This window comes from Charadrius vociferus, unplaced genomic scaffold (genome assembly GCF_000708025.1).
Source record: "Charadrius vociferus isolate BGI_N301 unplaced genomic scaffold, ASM70802v2 scaffold192, whole genome shotgun sequence".
Lineage (NCBI taxonomy): Eukaryota > Metazoa > Chordata > Aves > Charadriiformes > Charadriidae > Charadrius > Charadrius vociferus.
This window is the reverse complement of record NW_009647437.1, coordinates 1,384,144-1,403,489: the sequence shown is the minus strand read 5'-3', so window position 1 is coordinate 1,403,489 and position 19,346 is coordinate 1,384,144. Positions and strand designations below refer to the sequence as shown.

Here is a 19,346-nt window from a genome sequence, read left to right as displayed (position 1 = left end):
TAGGAAGAAGGCACAATTTACTATGAGAAACTTAGGAAATGAACGGATGGACTGAAATGCAAGTCTCGCTTCTCAAATCTTGAAAAGCAGCAAGTTGCTCTGCTCTACCACAGAAATATTATGACCACCTTGTAATTAATCTCTTCTGTATTTGTTCTTGGATATACTGATATGAGGCTGGAATCTGCTCTGTTGGGGTGTTCCAGTGCTGTTTCCAGTATTGACAAAAAGGGGAACAGAAGTTTGGCTGTGGTTTTTTTTCCCTATTTCTGTCCTCTTTCCACTTACTCAGTTACTTGACTTTTAGATACACAGCTCCTGCAGTCCTTGCATATCTCAGCCCAAGATATCAAAAACCTGTTCCTGATCAAGCAGGAAGATGGCTGGAAGACATTACTGTGGGTTTTAGTCATACCCAATCTTCTGGATCAGTGCTCTCCAAAGTGGAGTGAGCAAGGCGATCCATTGGGGTACGAGCAGGCTGTTAATAAATAAAATAATTATTTCATTCTTTTTTACTTTCTATTTTTGTGTATGTTTTATAACTGGCATTATATATTAGTACAGTAGTACATGTATATAACTTCTAAATAAATAAAAATGCGTTGGGGGTGTGTTCCCAAAAACATTTGGGAGACCAGTGTTCTAGATAAATGTGACTGCGCTTTTGTGGCACTCCTTTTTAGCCTGTTCTCTGGTTTGGAAAGGGAGAAGAGGTTAGTGTATTTGCCAATATGAGGAGCAGAGAATTTCTAAAAGCTCTCACACATAATGCTCAAATCCTATCTCATGCATGTATTTGATAATTTTGTAGTATTTTGATTGACGTGGGAATGTTTCTTTTGCTTTCTATTGTGGAAGATATTTATGTGATAATAAAGTAGTTCGGCTCTCGATGAGATAGAAAATGTATGCAAGATTGTAGGCTTCTGTGTTGGTTTTCCTTAATCTTCTGTTCTCCCCAGAAATTGTACATCAGCCATCTTAGAAATGAGGAAATACGCGGCAGCATTTTTTTCTTTTTAAGTCTGCAATTAATTTGGCTATGTGCAGTATGGTTAGTGGTATTGCTCCTTAATCTGCTTCTCACTGTTGTGCTGGTGTCCTAATCTTCATACATGACCTTTCCTGCTCAGGAACTGTGCCAGGTCATGTAATGTTTCTGTGACAAATGTCTACTAGGGAATGGGGATGCTTAAAAAGCCTGTTTTCCACTCTGTACTAGATACAAATTTGAACTCAAATCTCTTGAGTTTACGATACCTTATTCACTATGGTATCTAGTTCTTGGTCTTCCAACTACTTTCTAATGATACAGACACAGTTACTTTTGAAAAGGTTTCAGCACAAGAGGACTTAATGTATGGGAAGTTGAAAACATTGAATAGGAACTAGCTGTCAAAATTTGAAAGGTATCAAGAAAGACTTACTGAAATTATTCTTTATTCATATTTTTGCAGATTCTGGGCCAAAATCAGAGTTTTGTTTAAGGCAAACTCAAACAGATGATGCGACTTTAATCTAGTGTGACTTGCCTGCATGTATTTTCAAGTGCTCAAAGGGAATTCACATTTGATTATTTGCACCATAGTGCACTGCATAAAATATTCATGGAAGTGTCACTTTTCCATAGGTGGCACTCCAGGGCAAAGGCAGGGACTTTGGGAAACTTTACATTTTTAAAGTAATAAGTATGAAATGAAAGTTGAAAAAAACATATGCTGTTTGGTACTGGTGTCCTGCAGCAACTGACAAATCATTTTTAGACCAGCAAAAAATGATAATACCTGTATTTGTTTTGACAGGGATTCAGAGCTTGCTAGCTAGGGTTACTGCAAGAAGTTTCTGCAAATCAGAAGAGTGTGAACAATTAAAAAGTATGACATATAGTCTAGAACTCTACACTCTATTTGCCGAACTATGAAGATCTGTTAACTTGTCTTCAAATGCATATCTACAGTACTAATATACAGTCTAGCTGTGTGAATTGATCTGAACCCTAGAAAAGTTATAATGTAGCTTCAGTGGGGTTTGGGAGACTTCAGCCTTTCTCTGAATTTCCAGTTTGAAGCAGATGCATTGATAGAGTAATTAAACTATTTGCTTACGAAAATATTTGTTTTAAACAAATCTAGAGACAAATCTTGAAAGCTTGCCTTGCTAATCAGGGTTGGATACTGGGAACAAAGCTAAGAATGTATTATGTGTTGAAGAATGCATTTGTATCTTAATTATATACTTAACACCAAATTTCAGATTTGATTTTTATGTACAATAGTATGGACACTGATATATAGTTCTAAAAGATGTTTTGCAAACATGACTAAGAGTAACTGTTATATATTCGCTGTGTTAAAAAATGACTTTGTATACTAGCAATTTCCATACTAGCCAAGAGTTTCATGTTTTTGATAGTACTGCACAGAACAGGAAGTTTAATAAATCTATTTTAAGTTTCACAATTAAGAACTTTATTAACATCTAAAATAAAAATGTAAGATTTTGCATGGCATTTTCAAGGAGGGAAATCGAGGAGATGAGTCTTTTTTGAAAGGCAACATTTATTTTTAAGTTTTTTTAAAAACTTTCATTTTTCTGACATGCTTAGCCTTACCAATTTTGCCTCGATAGGTATCTTTGAGGTCCTCAAGGTGATGCACGAGTTGGGGGTGGAACTTGATACAGAAACATACACAGACTATGTTTTTAAAAATTTTGCTGATAGTGAGACTGCCCGTGCCCAGCTGAAGGTGAGTTTACATTTACATTTCATAAAAATTACTATTGCATGGCTTGTTTATCTATGTTGTCTGAGAAGGCTTTAGATCCCAGTAGTACTCTAAACATCAACTTGGTATGATGAAGCCTGTTCTGAATGTTCAGATTACTTTTGAAACAGTTGTTGCAGTAATGCTTTGTTTACAGTGTTTTTCTCCTGCTTTTCTTCCTCCTTTCCAGAGGTAACCAAAGTATTTTGTTTGAGACTTACTAGCTTTCTCTTTCCCGAAGTGGAAAATGAAATAAGTGAATGATGTCCCTTTTTTATTGGGGATTAGAAGTATTATAGTTGTTTCTGGTGACTTTTTTTTTTTTAAAAAAAAACCTTACTGAAGAATTCAGAATTGCAGACTAAGTTTAACTGACCCACTCTTTCTGGCTTTAGTAATTTTGTCTCTTGCAATTGATTTCAATACAAAAGCTGGATAATTTTTGATCAGTAGCAACTTATCTGGCTAGCCATGTAGACTTCTGTAGAGCACCTTCTGTATTCTCAACGGCTATCAATATAAGAATGCCAATGTCCTCTGGGAAGGAAGCGTTTAAAAATACAAAGTATCAGGTCTTCTCTGTGTGTATTTCCAATGACTGATTGCTTTATCTCTAGAAAAATGACTGCCTGTTTGAAACTGTTGGACTCTCTGTAGCAGAAATAAGATATGAAGCAGCACATGGAAGACTGAACAATGTTCTTTCTCTGTGTAAGTATTTTTCATGTTGCGTGTTATTATGTGCTTGGTGGTAGTGTCGATTGGTTGTAGGCTAAGAGATTTATGTGTGTTAACATATGAGGTTTAAAGATATGTGGGAAACTTGAGCAAAGCTTTTAGTATGTGAGGTCCTCTATGATGAGATGTCGGACAGTTTGAAACTAACAATTCTGGACAACATATCATGGTTAAATTCTTTTTTATTATTGAACCTAGCCATAAGATTTACATACAAGATATTTACAAATCGCAGCTTTACTGTGATTGTGATAGGGTTATGATCCTTTTGTACTTAGAGGGCTTAAGGAAACAATTTGCCTTGCACAGTGACTGTTAAGTCTTTGGTGCAGGTTTTGCTTTTATTTGCAGCACCAATTACAACTGGACACTAGTCTAACAATATGACTCCGAAGTACTATAGAATTACTAATGAAAGAACCAACTTTAAAGAACTGATTGGCACTGATATTAACCTGAGTGTGCTCTGCTGATCTGTTGGTCATGGAAGTTATACGTATAAATTTGATGGGTTAATTGGGTGACGAAGTTGTAACAGCATGAATTAATCACTTTTTAAGAGTTTTCTCCAAAGACTTTTCTGTTCCTCAGCACTTGCAAAAGTTAGAGTATGTCATTGACTGAATGTATGGGATGGGATTATTTGCTTGGTTAAGTAGGAGTGTATGTTTCTCTTCAAAATTTAAAACAAATACAGTTTTTATTTGCCTAGTGTACTGAGACGATAATAAAACACCTAAATTTGGACTGAATCCGATACAGAAAGATGTCATTTTTTAAACAACAGTTTTGTTTGCCCAAGGTTCTGGAAAAACCATAAGCAGTCTTTTGCTGCCATTGTCATTAACTGCTTTCTTTAATGAATATAGAGATAGCTAGTCTATACACCATGACCCTGAGAAGCCCTTGCATTGAAAAAGAGAAAATTTGATGAGTGGTTACTAATCAGTGATTTAATTTTTGTATTTGAGATTTATCAACTAGTGAATCTTTAAGATTCACCTTACATTGAGCCATTATTTTGTTTGTTCTTGTTACAGCAAAATACATTAACTATGAAAAATTAAGTACTTAAAATAACGGACATTTTTCTGAAAGAATAACTATTTATTAGGAGCAATGAAATTTCTGGAAAGTGAAATAGTTTGGGTTTTTTTCTGTCTACGTGAAAAAGTCAAGTCACCCTTGCACATTCATTTTGGTTAGCTGAAACAGTCAGGTTTTAATGTGATATAAGGCACAAATACATGTGTACATGCTATATGATAAATGTATATGATATCAAAAGTATGATATAGGCACATATAGTAGGCTACATTCGGTGTCTTACTGTCATGAAATTAATTGCACATAGTGTATTATTTAGCTGTTGTCTGTGTGTTGAATTTCAATCTTGTAGTGGTATTTCTGTTTACAAAGGCTAGGGTTAATAATACATGGAGACATACAAAATTTCTTTTGAACTTGAGCTTTAAAGGAAGGTACTCCTGTAAATAGTTTACCAAGCTGAAATGAATGCTAGTAAATCTAATTAGCACCTATGTAATGATAAGACACTGATATTAAACAGCTGATTTTTTTGTTTGGTTGGTTGGTTTTGACTTGGCTTCTTTTGCAGTATTACAAGGAGGGAAAAATAGATGCAGTATGGAAAATAGTTCAAGATTGTCTCATCAGGGTAGTTGGGGGCGAAGGTTGGTTATTAATGCTGGTTGCTAGCTAGGTGTATTGATTCTGCTTCTCATACCTTAAAATGTATAGATTTCTGCTACTGACAAGATGAAAACTACGAAGCATCAGCTGAGGAATCTGGGCACATAAGGCATCGTACATGAGAGCCGCTTTTTCCCTTTATCATGCCGTTCCATTCCACTTCATTGTCAGCCTCTTGATTTTCTCAGACTTGTTTGTTGCTAAGGAAACCAGGTTGCCGATTGTCAGCAGCAGCTGAGCATACTAAGATGCTTTTCTGCTCATCTTTTTATGAGCAAAAAGTTTAATCTACAACTGGAGGAGGATTTGTATTGAGGGTTTCTTGAAACCAACTTTACCTGAGATTTTCAAACTAAAATAAACATTCCAACATTTAAAACTTAATTTTCTAAATGCCTGGAGTTAGACTAAGGAGTGGCTTTAGCATCTTGTTCCTGCCTTTTATTTCCCAGGTTCCTATAGAACAGATATTTTTATTTCAGTTCTCTTCTACCATATACCATACTGCAGCCCTTGCTGAAAGGGCCCAGTGAGGTTTTTACAGGGGTTAATTCTATTGTGACAGTGAAGTCAAATAGTAATAACTTCATACAGGACTTAAATGCATGTACTACTGTATTTTTTTTCTTTCCTGGACTATGGTGCTGGAATGAGAGACAGCAGTTCTTGAGGAAGAAGGTAGAATGATTTGGAATCTTAGCCAAGAAATGATGTAAAGATGATTACATAGGGCATAACTGTAAATGATCTCTCAGGGACACCTATTTTTAAGTAATTTTAGTTTCCTTTTGTGTTCAACCAATATTGTAAATAGCAACATTTAGAACTGTGTATCTTTCTCTTTTTCCCCCCTTATGTTTAACTTACGTCAGTGGATAGCACTTTAGATGGAACTATGTTTTTTTTCTTGTTAGGCAGTTTACACCAGCAGAAGCAAACACCTAAGAAAGTGAATAGAAGGCAAAATTGTGAAGCCTATTTTAAGGCAGGTAGTCAGTCTGAAACAATTAGCAAACTGTTTGCCTCTGGTGGATCTTTTTTTGTTCTAGGGCTAATATCTCAAGTTTTCTTGATTAGGATTGTTTCGATTTTGTTTTGCTTTTTGGAACATAGTATTTTCTTCAGTCTTGTACTTTTTTACAGATAAGATGCTTTCTCCTATTACTAATTTTTGTAAGACTAATGTATTAATTGTTGACATTCAAGGCAATGAAGAGGGAAAAATTTCTCTCTTAGAATATTTGATCCCTTTTGAAATGAAGCGGATTTACAGCTCATACAACCAGGACTGTTTCAAATACTCTGGTGTTTGAAATTTTGCTTTCCAGAAGTTTGTCAGCATTTACTAAACCAACAAAATAGTTTTTGGAGTGACACCCTATTTACATGACCTACTGACTTATTGCAGTTCAGGGCTTTTTTTACAATGACTATTTAGAAATATCTTTTTCGTTTACAGTGTCTTCAGCAAGCACACCTCCTATTGATATTCGTCAGTTTAGAAACAGCCTCATTTTGGGTTTTAAAAGGTAAGGTTCCTATATGAATACCTCTTTTTTTTTCTTTTTTTTTAAATTTTATTAAAAAAATATTAAAATTTATTAAATAATTAATTAAATAATAATAAATACTATTTATTTTTATTAAAAAATATTTTAAATTTTTTTAAAATTTATTTTTAAATACACCTTTGGTGTATTATATATAGTGGATTAAGAAGAACTTAACTGTTCGTGTTTGTTCTGTGGTATTTGACAGTATATAAACTTCTCAGGGTAGTAAACATTTGGGGTTTTATCTTTATTAACTTTTTTGTTTCTAAACTTTTATTGTAATGTAAGATTTCCCTAAAGATTATCGCTATTACCCATTCAAGTAAATGGGTGCTTAATGAAGATGAAATACCAGTAGGAGCCAAGCATGCTCTGTGACTTCTGATAGCTTTCTGTGCCCTCTGGGTTAATACGACTCCTGAAAGCTCATGTTTAACACCTTAGTATTGTGCTACATTGCCATGATTTTGTATCCACAGCCCTATGGTCCCCTTTTCTAAGGAGGGTTCCTTGCTAACTTGCAGGGTTGTCTTAAGCTTATGCAAGTATATATGAAAAAACAACCATTTCTATCATTTGCCATTTGCCCCAGTCAAACATTTAGGACGGTGAATGAGGTTTTTTTGCTGCATACCTACACTACTGGGAAGCAGAGAGGTCACTTAATATTCCTCAGGACCAGTCTGAAGGCTGATTTTGCTAAGTTATTGCATAAATTTTGTAATGGCTATGAGATGTAACTATGTTTAGGTTGGATGTTAGTAAAACATAGCAGGTGAATAAGACCAAAATAATTTCCTAGTAAATTGCACAATCTATCTAGCTGATCCTGGTCTACCAGCGGAAAAGGAGGAGAAAAAGCAAACCAGTGTTCAAATTGGGTTTGTTAACTAGGCCCTAGCTGACCTTGACATCCAAGGCATAAGTGAAATAATGTTTTAGATCCAGTACTGTTATTTTACTATTCCTTTTAGTAGTCAGCCCCAGAATCATCTGTTTACAATGTATTAATTAAAGATTTTTTGAAACGCATTTTCTCTCTACAAGTATAGGTAAATATTCAGTTGAAGTAGGACTTGCAGCAGAAAGGAAGCCATACCAATGTTTACCACACACAACCAGTGCTAGCATGAAATACCCCTACCACTGGAGAATTGTGCAGGCATTCAGAATGCTATTTAAATTATCTCTAAAATGTTATCAACTTGTATTGTGAAAACTAGCTGCTGAAGAATCATACTTTCCTCGAGTGAAACAGTTATTCTCCTCAGCGGTAGAACAGTTACTGCTGTTGTGATTTTAATAATCATCAGACATTTGGGCTGAAAACTCAGGGTTCTGAGGGAAATTAAGATTGGGGTTTTATGGTGGGGTTTTTTTGTGTGTGTGTGTGGTTTTGTTTTTTTGGTATGGGTTCTTTTTGGTTTTGTTTGTTTTTTGGTGTTTTTTTTTTTAATTCAGCTTGCTGTTACCCCCCTCTCTTGGCCACTTGTAAGTGTGGCATAAGGTTTTTTATTTCTTTTAGTATTAATCTCTCTTCCTTGCCTTTATTACTACCTAGCTTCAGAAGCTATGTACCAGATTGGCTGTGCCCAAACTTCACCTTTATATGTTTTCTGAAAGTGTGCCAGTTCATGTTTCTATTTCTATTTTAAACTTAGTGGCTAGAACAGCCTGAAAATGAAGCTTGAGGGTATGATATGATAGAAGAAAAGAATATTTGTACCTCTTGTAAAGACTGCAGCAAAATTTTATGACTAAATGCTGATCTCGAATGTTCAAATGAGCGGAGTTTAGGACTGGCGTACAAAAGTACAGGGTATGGATACCAGGGACAGATGAACAATGTCTGTGGCAGACTAGTTTATGGATTTCTGTTGAAGCTGCTCTTCTCTAGTAACTGCTTCAAAGTATTCTCATTCTATCTGCCTGATGTACCATTACTATTTCAGAGTCAAGTACTTTAGGAAATTGATGCATTTGATATCTGCAGTTCATTGTCATGCTGTCAGTGGTGGAGCGAGTTCACCCAGGAAAGCTTAACTAACCTCACAGATAGCATCCCCCCCCCCAACGTGTGGACCTGCATTTGACTCGTTTTCAAATACAAGTGGCAGTAGCACAAAAAGAATAAATGTTTCATAGACTTGAACGTCCCTAAATAAAATCCTAAACGTCTGTGAATGCTTTCAAGTTTCCGTGTAGCTATTCAGACCAACTTCTTATTTTTTCCCTACGAGAATTATAGGAAGATAAATAAGGTCATAAGTTCTTGTTCTCTTAGCCTCGTCTAGGCTTTATAGTTGTCAGAAAGCTTCTGTAAAGAATGTTGATGTTCTACAAATTATAGGAATATGTCAAGTTTTTTTATACTTCAGTATTAAAATTAGCATTTTAATATGTTGGATTTTTTACACTTTAGTGAACTAGCTAACATTTGATTTTTGGTTGTAACCTGATGATATACAGAGGAGTGCTCTCCAAGTTCTGTCCTGTTCTGAGGGGAGAAACTGGAGTTCTACTATGTTTTGTTTTCTGTTTCCTAAAACATTGTCTATTTATCTCGCTGCAATAAACATTATACCTTAAGTAAGAGATTTGGTTACTTTCTTTTTTGCATGGTATCAGTGCATTTATAGCTGCCTGTAGCTAATCTGTCTATACTAGAAATCTAATTTTAATACACAAGAGTCTAGATTTTTGCTCTAGCAAATTCCACATATTGAGTGTTTGCTTTGTAAAGTGCAACTTGTTTGAGTGAAGCTTATGTTCTTGAAATGCTAAATAGAACGAAGTATAAAGTAGAAAAGTACAATTAGGACATGCTAAAAAAATGAACTAAAAATAGAACTAAAATATATTCTTTGTAGCCTTAGTTATCTGTTTGGGTTGCTGCATTGTTTTAAGTTATTTAGCAGAAACTATGACCATATGCAGTATAGTAAAAAGTACAATACTTACTCTATACAGAGTTGGTTTAAATAATATGTGGCAATTACTGTATTTTAATTTTATTTAAATAGTATAAGATCCTCAGTGTTAAAGCTGTGTTTTTTTAAAAAAAGATAGAAGAGTAAAATCATTTCGTTGCTTTTAATTTGTTATCCTTTGCTGCCCTCTTCAGCTCAAATGATGTACATCTTTGGAACAAGGTAAGTGGAAATAATAATGCTGTAAATAAAATCAAGTTCTTTAGGTACTGCATGTTTATGATGCATTACTGTAAATCTGAATTCTAAACCCGATAATTGGCAATCTGATTAATTTGAGCAAGACTTTTGTCAGTGGCAGATGCTACAACTGTATGAAATTGAATTTTCAAATTGGGCAGTTAAGTGTAATTGTGAAAAATCAAATGTGGTGTTATCATGTAGTGTAGTTTATGCTACTCCGATTTCTAGATCATTGTTGTTATAGCTTCAGGTAGTATGTAGTTGTAGGTTCTGGAACAAAGTCTGCCGTGGTTGTGCAGTCTGAGATTCTTTAATTCCCTTTCCTGCCTTCCCTAAACTTTCTTCCTATTCCTGCACTAGTACGAATAAAATAATAAGGCACAATTAGAATTTTAAAGTTTCTGTCATGTAACTTAAAACATTGAAGGCAAAGCCAGATAAAAGAAAACACCTGGATGAAGTCAAGGGGAAATTACTGGTAATCTTGCCCTCCTTGGTAGGGGGTACATTAGAAAAATGCTGCAATATAACTTGGTCAATAAATGCTGCAGAACACTAGAATAGAGGAGATATTGCCAGGTACTGCTTGGAATGTGGTTACAGAATTTGGGAAGGGATGCACTGTGCTTTTTGTCTTTTTTCTTTGGTACTGTATCTGCTGACTAATAAACTGGTACATGGCTTGCAATATAGGTTGGATTTTTCAAAGAAATCTTGGAATGAAATGGAAATTCTAATTTGGAAAGTCACTGATTATTGACTTATATAGGTCAGGTACAGGTAGGAGGTGCAGGGTTTTTTCTGTTGCGTGAAGATTGTAGCGAGAGGATGTTTTTGTTCTCTGCCTCTATCCTTCCTTTTTTTGCATTTAAAAAATAAATGAGGGAGAGAAAAAGGGGGCCTCTTAATACTCCTATTATGAAATTAATTTTGAAGGACAATCAGAGGACTGAAGTAATTGTGGTCTGTATATGAAGTAGTATCTAGAGTTACTTCTGCTGTTCTTCACAATGGAAGAAATACACATTTTGTTGTCTGTGCTAAATTTATGAGTAAATACGTGTATTAACATTCTAAAATAAGAAACGCTAACTTGGGAAATAAATAGATACTTAGCATTAGAAACAGTATCACACATTCTTTTGATTTTCCTGTGGTCCATCCTTTTTGGTATTCTCTGAGATTTGATTGAGAAGGAGAAATGTGTTATCATGATTTTCTTGGATTTTATTGCAGTTGTAGGTTCTTCTGTGTGTTGATTTGTCATAGGAGGCCAAGGGCAAAAGGGCAGAAGAAAGCTGTAGTTTAACTGTCCACAGTGTCCGTGGTGTTGGTAAAATGAGGAGTGATAGATACAGTATTCCATTGCACGTTTGGTATTTTCTGGCTTTGTTTATCCATTTTCATTAAAAACTGAAGGTGAGGGTTCCTTTTCTTTTGTCATTACTTAAAACGCAGCACTTTGACAGTGGGAGTGCATCTCCCTCTAACTTCATTCAGATTGCATGCTAGAATCATGGCATATAAAGCAAAATTCTTGAAATACTTAAAATCTCAGTTTTTAACAAACGATGTAATTTTCTTAAGGACAGTCAAATGTATTTTTAAAGTGATTTAGTTTAGGTTAATGTATTTGTAGGTAGGATGTGGGGCTTTTGGGTAAATGCTTCTCCTCTGATGAAGTAAAATCTACATATTCTTTCAGTTTGTATGACTGATGGAATGTGTGTTAAATTTAAATGCAATTAATTTTTATGGACACATATTTTGTCATTCAAAATTGCACTTATTTACAACAGCTGTACTAGTTATCTTATATCTAGCAGAGCTTGATAAGTTACGTTCCTCTATTTTCTTCATGTATTTGCTTCTCAAAAAAAACCCCAACAAACAAACAAACAAAAAACCCAACAAAAAGCTTTATGGGCCAATTTCAGCCTTTCGGTAAATTGGAACATAATTGTAGCATCTCCAGGAGTGACACTGGTTAATATTTGTTTTAAGCAATGTCTTACGATAGCTAACTTTCTGTAGAATGATACATAAACAGAATACTCGAGTGTCTGTATTACTGCCATACCTCAGAAAGCATTTCTGTTAGCAATACTTTTTAAAGAAAACCCTATTATTTACAAAAAAACACTTCCTTGTATTTCTTAGGGAATTACTACGATGTGGTAAAGAATAATACTTTAACAGAGAAATGCTTTATTATTTTGAGAATTCAATTTCAGATACCATTTGTCCTTGCTTGCTTCTTTTGGCTGCAATGTACGATTATTCTGTCTTACCAGATAACAGAACTGTTGTACAAGGATGAACGTTATTGCCTGACGCCTCCAGGACCAACTGGTAGAGTTTCAATTTCTATGATTGTAACTTATCCACAAATCCGTTCTTCTGTGTAATGATGGGTTTGAGGGATTACAACAGTAAACACTGATTGCTTCTTTTTGAAAGTGAAATTTGAAAACATGTTGGGTAAAATCCTGATTCGAATAATCACAGCATATTTTATGAGATCCATAAGATCTTTTTTTTTTAGAATTATAAATAAATCTTACTGATAACGATTTATTTTTCTAAATTTATTCACCAAAATAGAGATTTAGAATGAATACAGTATCAGTGTTTAAATACTCAAAAAAAAAAAAAAAAAGCAGTCTTTCAAACTATTTTTATACCTTTAGTAGCTCTTCTGAATTTGTGAAGCGAAATGGCACTTAACATCCCAGATCTTATACTTTGAAATAAGTATATTTTTTTGTATAATCTGTTTTTAAAAAAACAGGGGATTTTGTCTTCTGGTCGGGGCTGGAGGGGCAAGGGGGCATGGAGAAAAGTGACTTTTGAGAAGACAATAATTGATGCTCTTCCTATTCTTAGTTGCAGGACTCCATATATTTTTACAGTTGCATCGATAAGAGACTTAGCACTATTTGTTAAAACCTGTGAATCTTGATTTTCATTGGCTAATAGGCAACTTCTTCAGTATTAGTTGATCTAATGTTTAAAATGTTTTTAATGTTTTATATTAATATTACAGTACTTACTGTAGCTTTGTAATGGAGTATAATGGGTAAAATGTACAGAATAAATATGCAAAATGTTAGAAATCTGTTTTTTCTTTTGAGCAATGACAAAATATTTGTGGCAACTATTTGGGGTAGCAGGCAGGAAAGGGGGGGAAGGCCTTGGGCAGTACCACTTCTGTCACACAGTAGTGGAAAAAATAGATTGAAGTAAGATTCTGCACTGAAAAGCTGTCACTAGGTCTGAAAATAATTAATATTCCTTTCACTCACCAGTTAGATATGTGCTCCCAAACCACATAATCTCTATGCCTCAGTGATCATTGTTGCCATTTCAGAGCCTCTCATCAGGGTGACATCTCACACCAAAATGATTTCTTATAAATTAATCTTGATAACATGACAGTCTCGGTAATTTTAGTGGAATGCTTTCTCTTGTTTTTTTCCACAGAAGCTGTTGGCTATTTTCTTTATCGCTTGATTGACAGCATGAGTGACTCAGAGGTACAGGCCAAGGAGGAGCGTTTGAGACAATACTTCCATCAGCTGAAGAAGATGGTACCATTTCATTTTTTGCTACATAATGCCTGTCCTGCCTGACATGTATCTATTAGATTTGAAATTGCTGCTTTTAAGTACAACCAGACCACTTCTCAATGACATGCAAGAGCTGGAGACTTGAATTACGTCTGAGATAATTTCTGTTAGACAAATTTCAGTTTGGTTGTGTTTCAAAACTAATATAATTTTTTCCCCACCTCTTGGTGCAGAATATAGTTATCCCTGCAACCTACTACAGCGGCATTTGCAGACTGCTGGACTCCTCTCAAGTTCCTGAATTAACTAAGGTCTGTGGTTCTGTAGCAATTACTTTGAAGCAAGCATGGAGTAACTGTACTCTATTAATGTATTCTCCTTTGCAAAATAAATACCTTTATGCAGTGATTATGTGGAAGCATTGCCATGATTTTTCACTTTTGAAGCTGTTTTCATTCAGTATGTGAAAGTTTTTGAGGGATACATTTAATAAGTGCTTTTTCAAGTCAATGTAATAATGCTGCAGAATACAGCTTTTTTTAACATTGCAATGATATATTTAACTTGAACGGTTTTAGCTTGATATACTTACTTAGAGATTGAACTTTTCGAGGGGGATTAGTGATATCTTTGTCTTACTGCATTTTAGGATGCAAAGTTACTGTCTCATAGAAAATCCCTCTCTACAGACAACATTCCAGAAGTAAGTAAATTCAGAGATAGCTATGTTTGTTCTTACTGTAATAATAATGTTTGGATATGGGGTTTGGATCAAGTGTAATCACTACCTTTCAGATCATGGAGGTATATTAACATAATTTAAATCTACCATTTAAAGTTCAGAGGTTACTTTCCAGAGTAGAAGTAAAGGCTGTCCAGATTTTCACATAGACCTGATACTTGACTTTGGAGTTAGCTTTCCTCAGTTTCCCTGTCTGGTAAATATTTTTTTGAGAGTTCTAGTTAGTTAACAGTGGTGATGTGAGGCTTAATTCATGCTTGTAAATTACAGTGATCCGCTTGAGTGGCAGGAACCATATAAATCCATACTGCTTCTAATGGTGGAGTGTCAAGTCTTTACATCTCTGATCTGAGCAGAGTGGAGATGGAAAAAGAAACAGACTTCATTCCCTACTTCTCTGAACACAAAGAACTGAGTATAAGAGAAATAGTAATGTTGACCTTTGTAGATATGCTATTTAATGCTTTTTTTACTGTATTCTGACTCAAATCTTCAATTAGTATGTACTATTTAAACAGATAAAAGCACCTTAAATGATTAAAAAATTTCTTATAGTATGAAAGAAGAGGATTATTTTGTCTGTCTTTTATTAAAGTGATCCGACAAGTTGTTCAGGGAAGGGTGTTTTTGCAATTGACATTCTTTCTGTTACCTCCATTTAGAGTGCTAAATCTGACGTGTCTGCTTTGGAGAAGAAACTAGAAAAGCGAAAAGCTGAAAACCAGCCTATTACAGATGTCTTGAAACAACTCATACATGCTCTTTGTGAAGAAGAGGTATCTTAAGCAATGCGGAGATAATTGGAAACACATAGCTATATTTTTAAAGGGACAGAAATGACTGTATTATGGAAAGACATAGTTAAGCAAAGACAAGTGCAGTGCTTGAGGTTTCATGGTTTGATGCTTATAAATCAAACATAAGTGCAAAAAGCAATTAAATCAAAAGGTTAACTAATTTCAGCAACACCTTGAATGGCATGTTTTGGGGTTGCTGAAGTTTGTTTACAATAATCTGCAAAGTGAATGATAGTAACAGCTGTGATAGGTTTATCATACATGCCAAATGTCCTTTCAAGCCATGGCTCCGGTCTCTTATATCTAGATTGTCAAGCAACTGATACATGCACTAGTCATTTGCAATTCAAATATTACTAGGTTGTTAATGCAGGGATTGAAATTCCATTTTCCTGCAGGAGGAAAGCTCTTCTGAGATAAAGGGTCTCTTGCCTTCATTCGGCAGGCGTCCAGCTGTAGTTTACATTCATTTAGTGTGTGTCTGTAATTTGTGGGGTATCACCACACTTTTATTCAGTTTCTTGTTCAGTATGATCCTGCCTATAAAGCTGTATATATAGGAGCAGTAACAGTCATGCAGATGATAGCACAGTATTCTCTGTTGCTAAGAATACAACTAAGAGTGATGCTTAGCTGTCTGTCTCTATGATTTTGCGTGTAAAATAAAACTGGAAGCAAACATTATTGTAAGTTCGAAGTGGTCAAATATATGAATAGGAACGTGTAAAAAAAAAAAAATCCAAATAAATAAGAACTGTTTTAGAATTTGGATTAATCATATTTATGACGTTGGTCTGGATTCAAAGAAAAAAGTCTTACATTAAAACATGCTAGAAATATAAACATAAAAGAAGAAAATTTATTTAGAAATCTGTTCTCAAGTTAATCTAAAAGGTGTTTTAGAAAAATACTAATTTCTGCAAAATAACTTTCACTTAAAATTTGCTAAAGCATTACAGCGCTGTGTTTTCAGATGTGATCTTATACTACTAAAAGCACTAAAGCAGTCATGTAACTGCACACTGAACATGTAAGAATCATAATGTCATATTGACTTTTCCTCTAGTTCACATCTTTGCTTTGTTCCTTTTTTAGAATATGCAAAAAGCCCTTGAAGTGAAAGCCAAATATGAACCGGACATGGTTGTCGGTGGCTATGCAGCCTTAATAAATTTGTGCTGTCGACATAATAATGTAGAGGAGGCAATGAACCTGAAAGAAAAAGTGTAAGTACACCGGCACTGAAACATGTCACAGAGATTTATGCTGATACACAGACCTTGTTGAATTAAGTAGGTTGAGTATTAACCCCCTCATCCATTTTTAATTATTTTTCCCTACCAATGTATGTGCATTTAAAACAGAGGTGTGGTTTTTTGAAACAAAATGTGCTTTGTATAATTGAACATCAGAAACAGCTACTTTGTATGGTCAGTAATTACCGCCCCCCCCCCTTTTTTTTTTTTTGAAAGACAGATTTCTATATAGGATCTGTTTTGTTTTTATTTTAAACGTGCATGGTGCCTAAATTGATGTTTTGCTTAATTTAAGGGAAAAAAAAGTACCTGTATTTTGTGTTACAAAGCACCTGGAATATGTTTAGAATATGCTGCACCTATATTGTCTTTAGAATAACAGTGTTTCTGACTGACATTATTTTAAGACTGTCAACAAGCATTCTGCTTTAAATTTTTATTTTCAGAGCTTTGTATCTTTGCTGTGAAAATTAGCTCCCAGCTAAAACATGCTACGCATGACTTATCCCAGAGCAAGTTCTTAGAGATTATTTTTCTGTTTGCCTCTTCCCTTTTTCCCGTGAAAGACACCTTTCGGTCTGATGCTACAATGAATATAGAACAAGTTATGTGTTACTTTCAGGTTGTCTCTCATATGCACTCACAAAGTACTTGCTTTGGTTTTACACTAGGTTAGCAGGCAGGTGCGCGTTATACCTTGCTAGTGTTCAAAATTACGTGAAATGATTGAGCTATGAACATAAAGAAATTTGCCGGTCTGCAAATAATGGTAGTGTATTGGTTTTGACTGTACTACCACTCACACAATCCCCATAGCTTGCATGAAGTAAAATTGGGTCTTCTAGTGGGGCTTCACCGCAGTAGCACATTTTTACTGATCTGCTTCAAGTGTAGCATAATATCACTAAGAAGTGACTCTTTGAATTGTTACAAAAAGAAACAACAGAGGAGTAATTAATTTGAAAATTTCCAGGAAAAAAAAGAAAACCGATACGCAGCAGAAGCTTCAAAATAGTAGCTTTTAACTTGTTGCTACAGACAAGTATTTTTTTGTTCTTTGTCAAAAAGAATATAGCCCTGGCCCAGCCATGTGGACTGAGTTTTCTTCCCAGGCTGCTGGGAGATGCCCTATTTTATGCAATAACTACCAAATAATGAATTAAACCATTTGGGTCTTTAAAATGTAAGTTTTGGGTTTTGGTGGAGGGAAGGTGTGCAGATAATATTTTTAAATCACATTTTAATGATACATCTTTTTACGTCTATCAGATTTTTCCTTTAATACTTACTGTAACTTCTAGCTCTCAATGCAGTTGTTTTGTTATGTAGTTTTAAAAATAAATCTTTAAGCTGAATCCATAAAATGTGACTTTCTGTTGATACAATTCTTAATGTTTTAATTTCTAGCTTCCCTAAGAATTCACCTGTTGCTCTTGACACTGGAAAGTACATAGCACTGGTAGAAGTCTTAGGAAAGCATGGCAGAGTAGAAGGTAATCCATTTGCTTTCTTTGTGTTTTTCTGCTATATAATAAAGATATCTTGCCTCAAGAATAAAAATGTGAGTTGATATTAATGGTATATCATGTCCTGAAAAGTGCTTGAACATTTTGCATACAAATTTGCATGTGAATTCAACCAGAGATGCTTGGACAGTGCAGGCCATTAGTTTTAATGGATTGGCAAGCTTGTCATTTACATTTGCACAGCTCAGTGCTTTTTGCATTTCTGCAGCTAGTTTTTATTAGCATTGCTGTTTGGATTGAGTTTGAAGATCATGACTTATGGCACAAATTGCGTATGTGCCTAGACTAATGGCTTTGTTTTTGCTTAAGAAGGTCTGAAGGCTCAACATAAAACCTATAAACATAACCTTCTTATAAGAGCCAAGTACTGCAAAAAATCATTTAACTTTTTATAAAGTATATATTTTTCTGTTCGTATTCTTTTATGTGTTTGTTACTGAATTTTAGAGTCAATCTGTTAAAGTGCCTGGAAATTTTGGCTCTTAATGAGTGTTCTGCAAACTGCCTATTTTTTATTTCTAGATGTTTGCATTAAACTGATAGCTCCTTAATTTCTGTAATTTAGTCTAATATAAATTTGTAATTTACATGATTTAGTTGATCTTTAAAAGAACTCCAGACTGTCATCAACTTTAAAAGGTGATTCTGGATATCAAGTTACATGATTTTATAGAAGACTCAAAGTGTAAAAGCACTGTCCAAGCCTAGACACAAGATGTTATGGTTTTATATAAAACACCATACAAGAAAATTAAAAAGCCAACGTATTTTTTTTTCTTGTAGGGTCTTTCTTTGAAATTTGTCTTGGCCTCTTAAGCTTACTGTCACAAAAATAATAAACAAAGCTGATGTTTTCCAAATCATAATAAGTCAGATCATGACCACCTCTACATTAAAGCAGTTTGAAAAGATTAGCTTGCTTTTAAGAGCATAAATGTCCCTCAGAAAATAAAACAATTTGTAAATGTAGCCAAATGTAAAGTGATCAAAAATTCTGCCTATGCAACAATTAAGAACATTATAAAAATGCACTTATTCCATATACCAAAATGTTTGTTTCTGCCTTACTAATGAAGCTTAATGAACCTAATGTTTTAACATGCAGTCTGTTAGAAAGCTTTCATTGGCTCTCCTTGGCTAATTAGTATCGACACAGCAAACAGGCCCTATCGGTATCAGACCATTAGTCTGGCTGTATATACAGTGTAAACATATCTTTATTATCTGGCCTCGTGACAAGCCATCTGCTGAAGAAACAATGGAGTGATTTAGCAGATGTTAGCATTGAACGATAAAAGCATCCATTTAGTAGAATCTTGCAGCTATAGGGCAGGCTATACAGGGTTACGTGGTGCAGAGTGGGCACACAGTTCCTATCTATAATTTGTAGTCAAAGTTGCAGCAAAATGATAAAACCATGCTATTGTGGATTTATAATTGTAGTCTCGTTTAGAAATGCAAGTAGTAATTAACTTGAAATCGGCATTATACGCCAGAATTTACATTCCTGC

At 34.6% G+C, this 19,346-nt stretch overlaps 1 protein-coding gene across 1 annotated transcript in view; it reads left to right on the top strand.

Moving 5' to 3' along the window:
* The window catches only part of LRPPRC (leucine-rich pentatricopeptide repeat containing), an 82,033-nt gene that overhangs the window by 11,612 nt on the left and 51,075 nt on the right, over positions 1-19,346 (top strand). Inside the window, exons 11-21 of the mRNA XM_009880657.1 lie at positions 2,632-2,750; positions 3,386-3,479; positions 6,679-6,748; positions 9,897-9,924; positions 12,240-12,297; positions 13,429-13,535; positions 13,748-13,825; positions 14,164-14,217; positions 14,919-15,032; positions 16,149-16,279; positions 17,717-17,802. Coding sequence (XP_009878959.1) covers positions 2,632-2,750; positions 3,386-3,479; positions 6,679-6,748; positions 9,897-9,924; positions 12,240-12,297; positions 13,429-13,535; positions 13,748-13,825; positions 14,164-14,217; positions 14,919-15,032; positions 16,149-16,279; positions 17,717-17,802 — 939 coding nt within the window. The remainder of the gene's footprint in view (positions 1-2,631; positions 2,751-3,385; positions 3,480-6,678; positions 6,749-9,896; positions 9,925-12,239; positions 12,298-13,428; positions 13,536-13,747; positions 13,826-14,163; positions 14,218-14,918; positions 15,033-16,148; positions 16,280-17,716; positions 17,803-19,346) is intronic.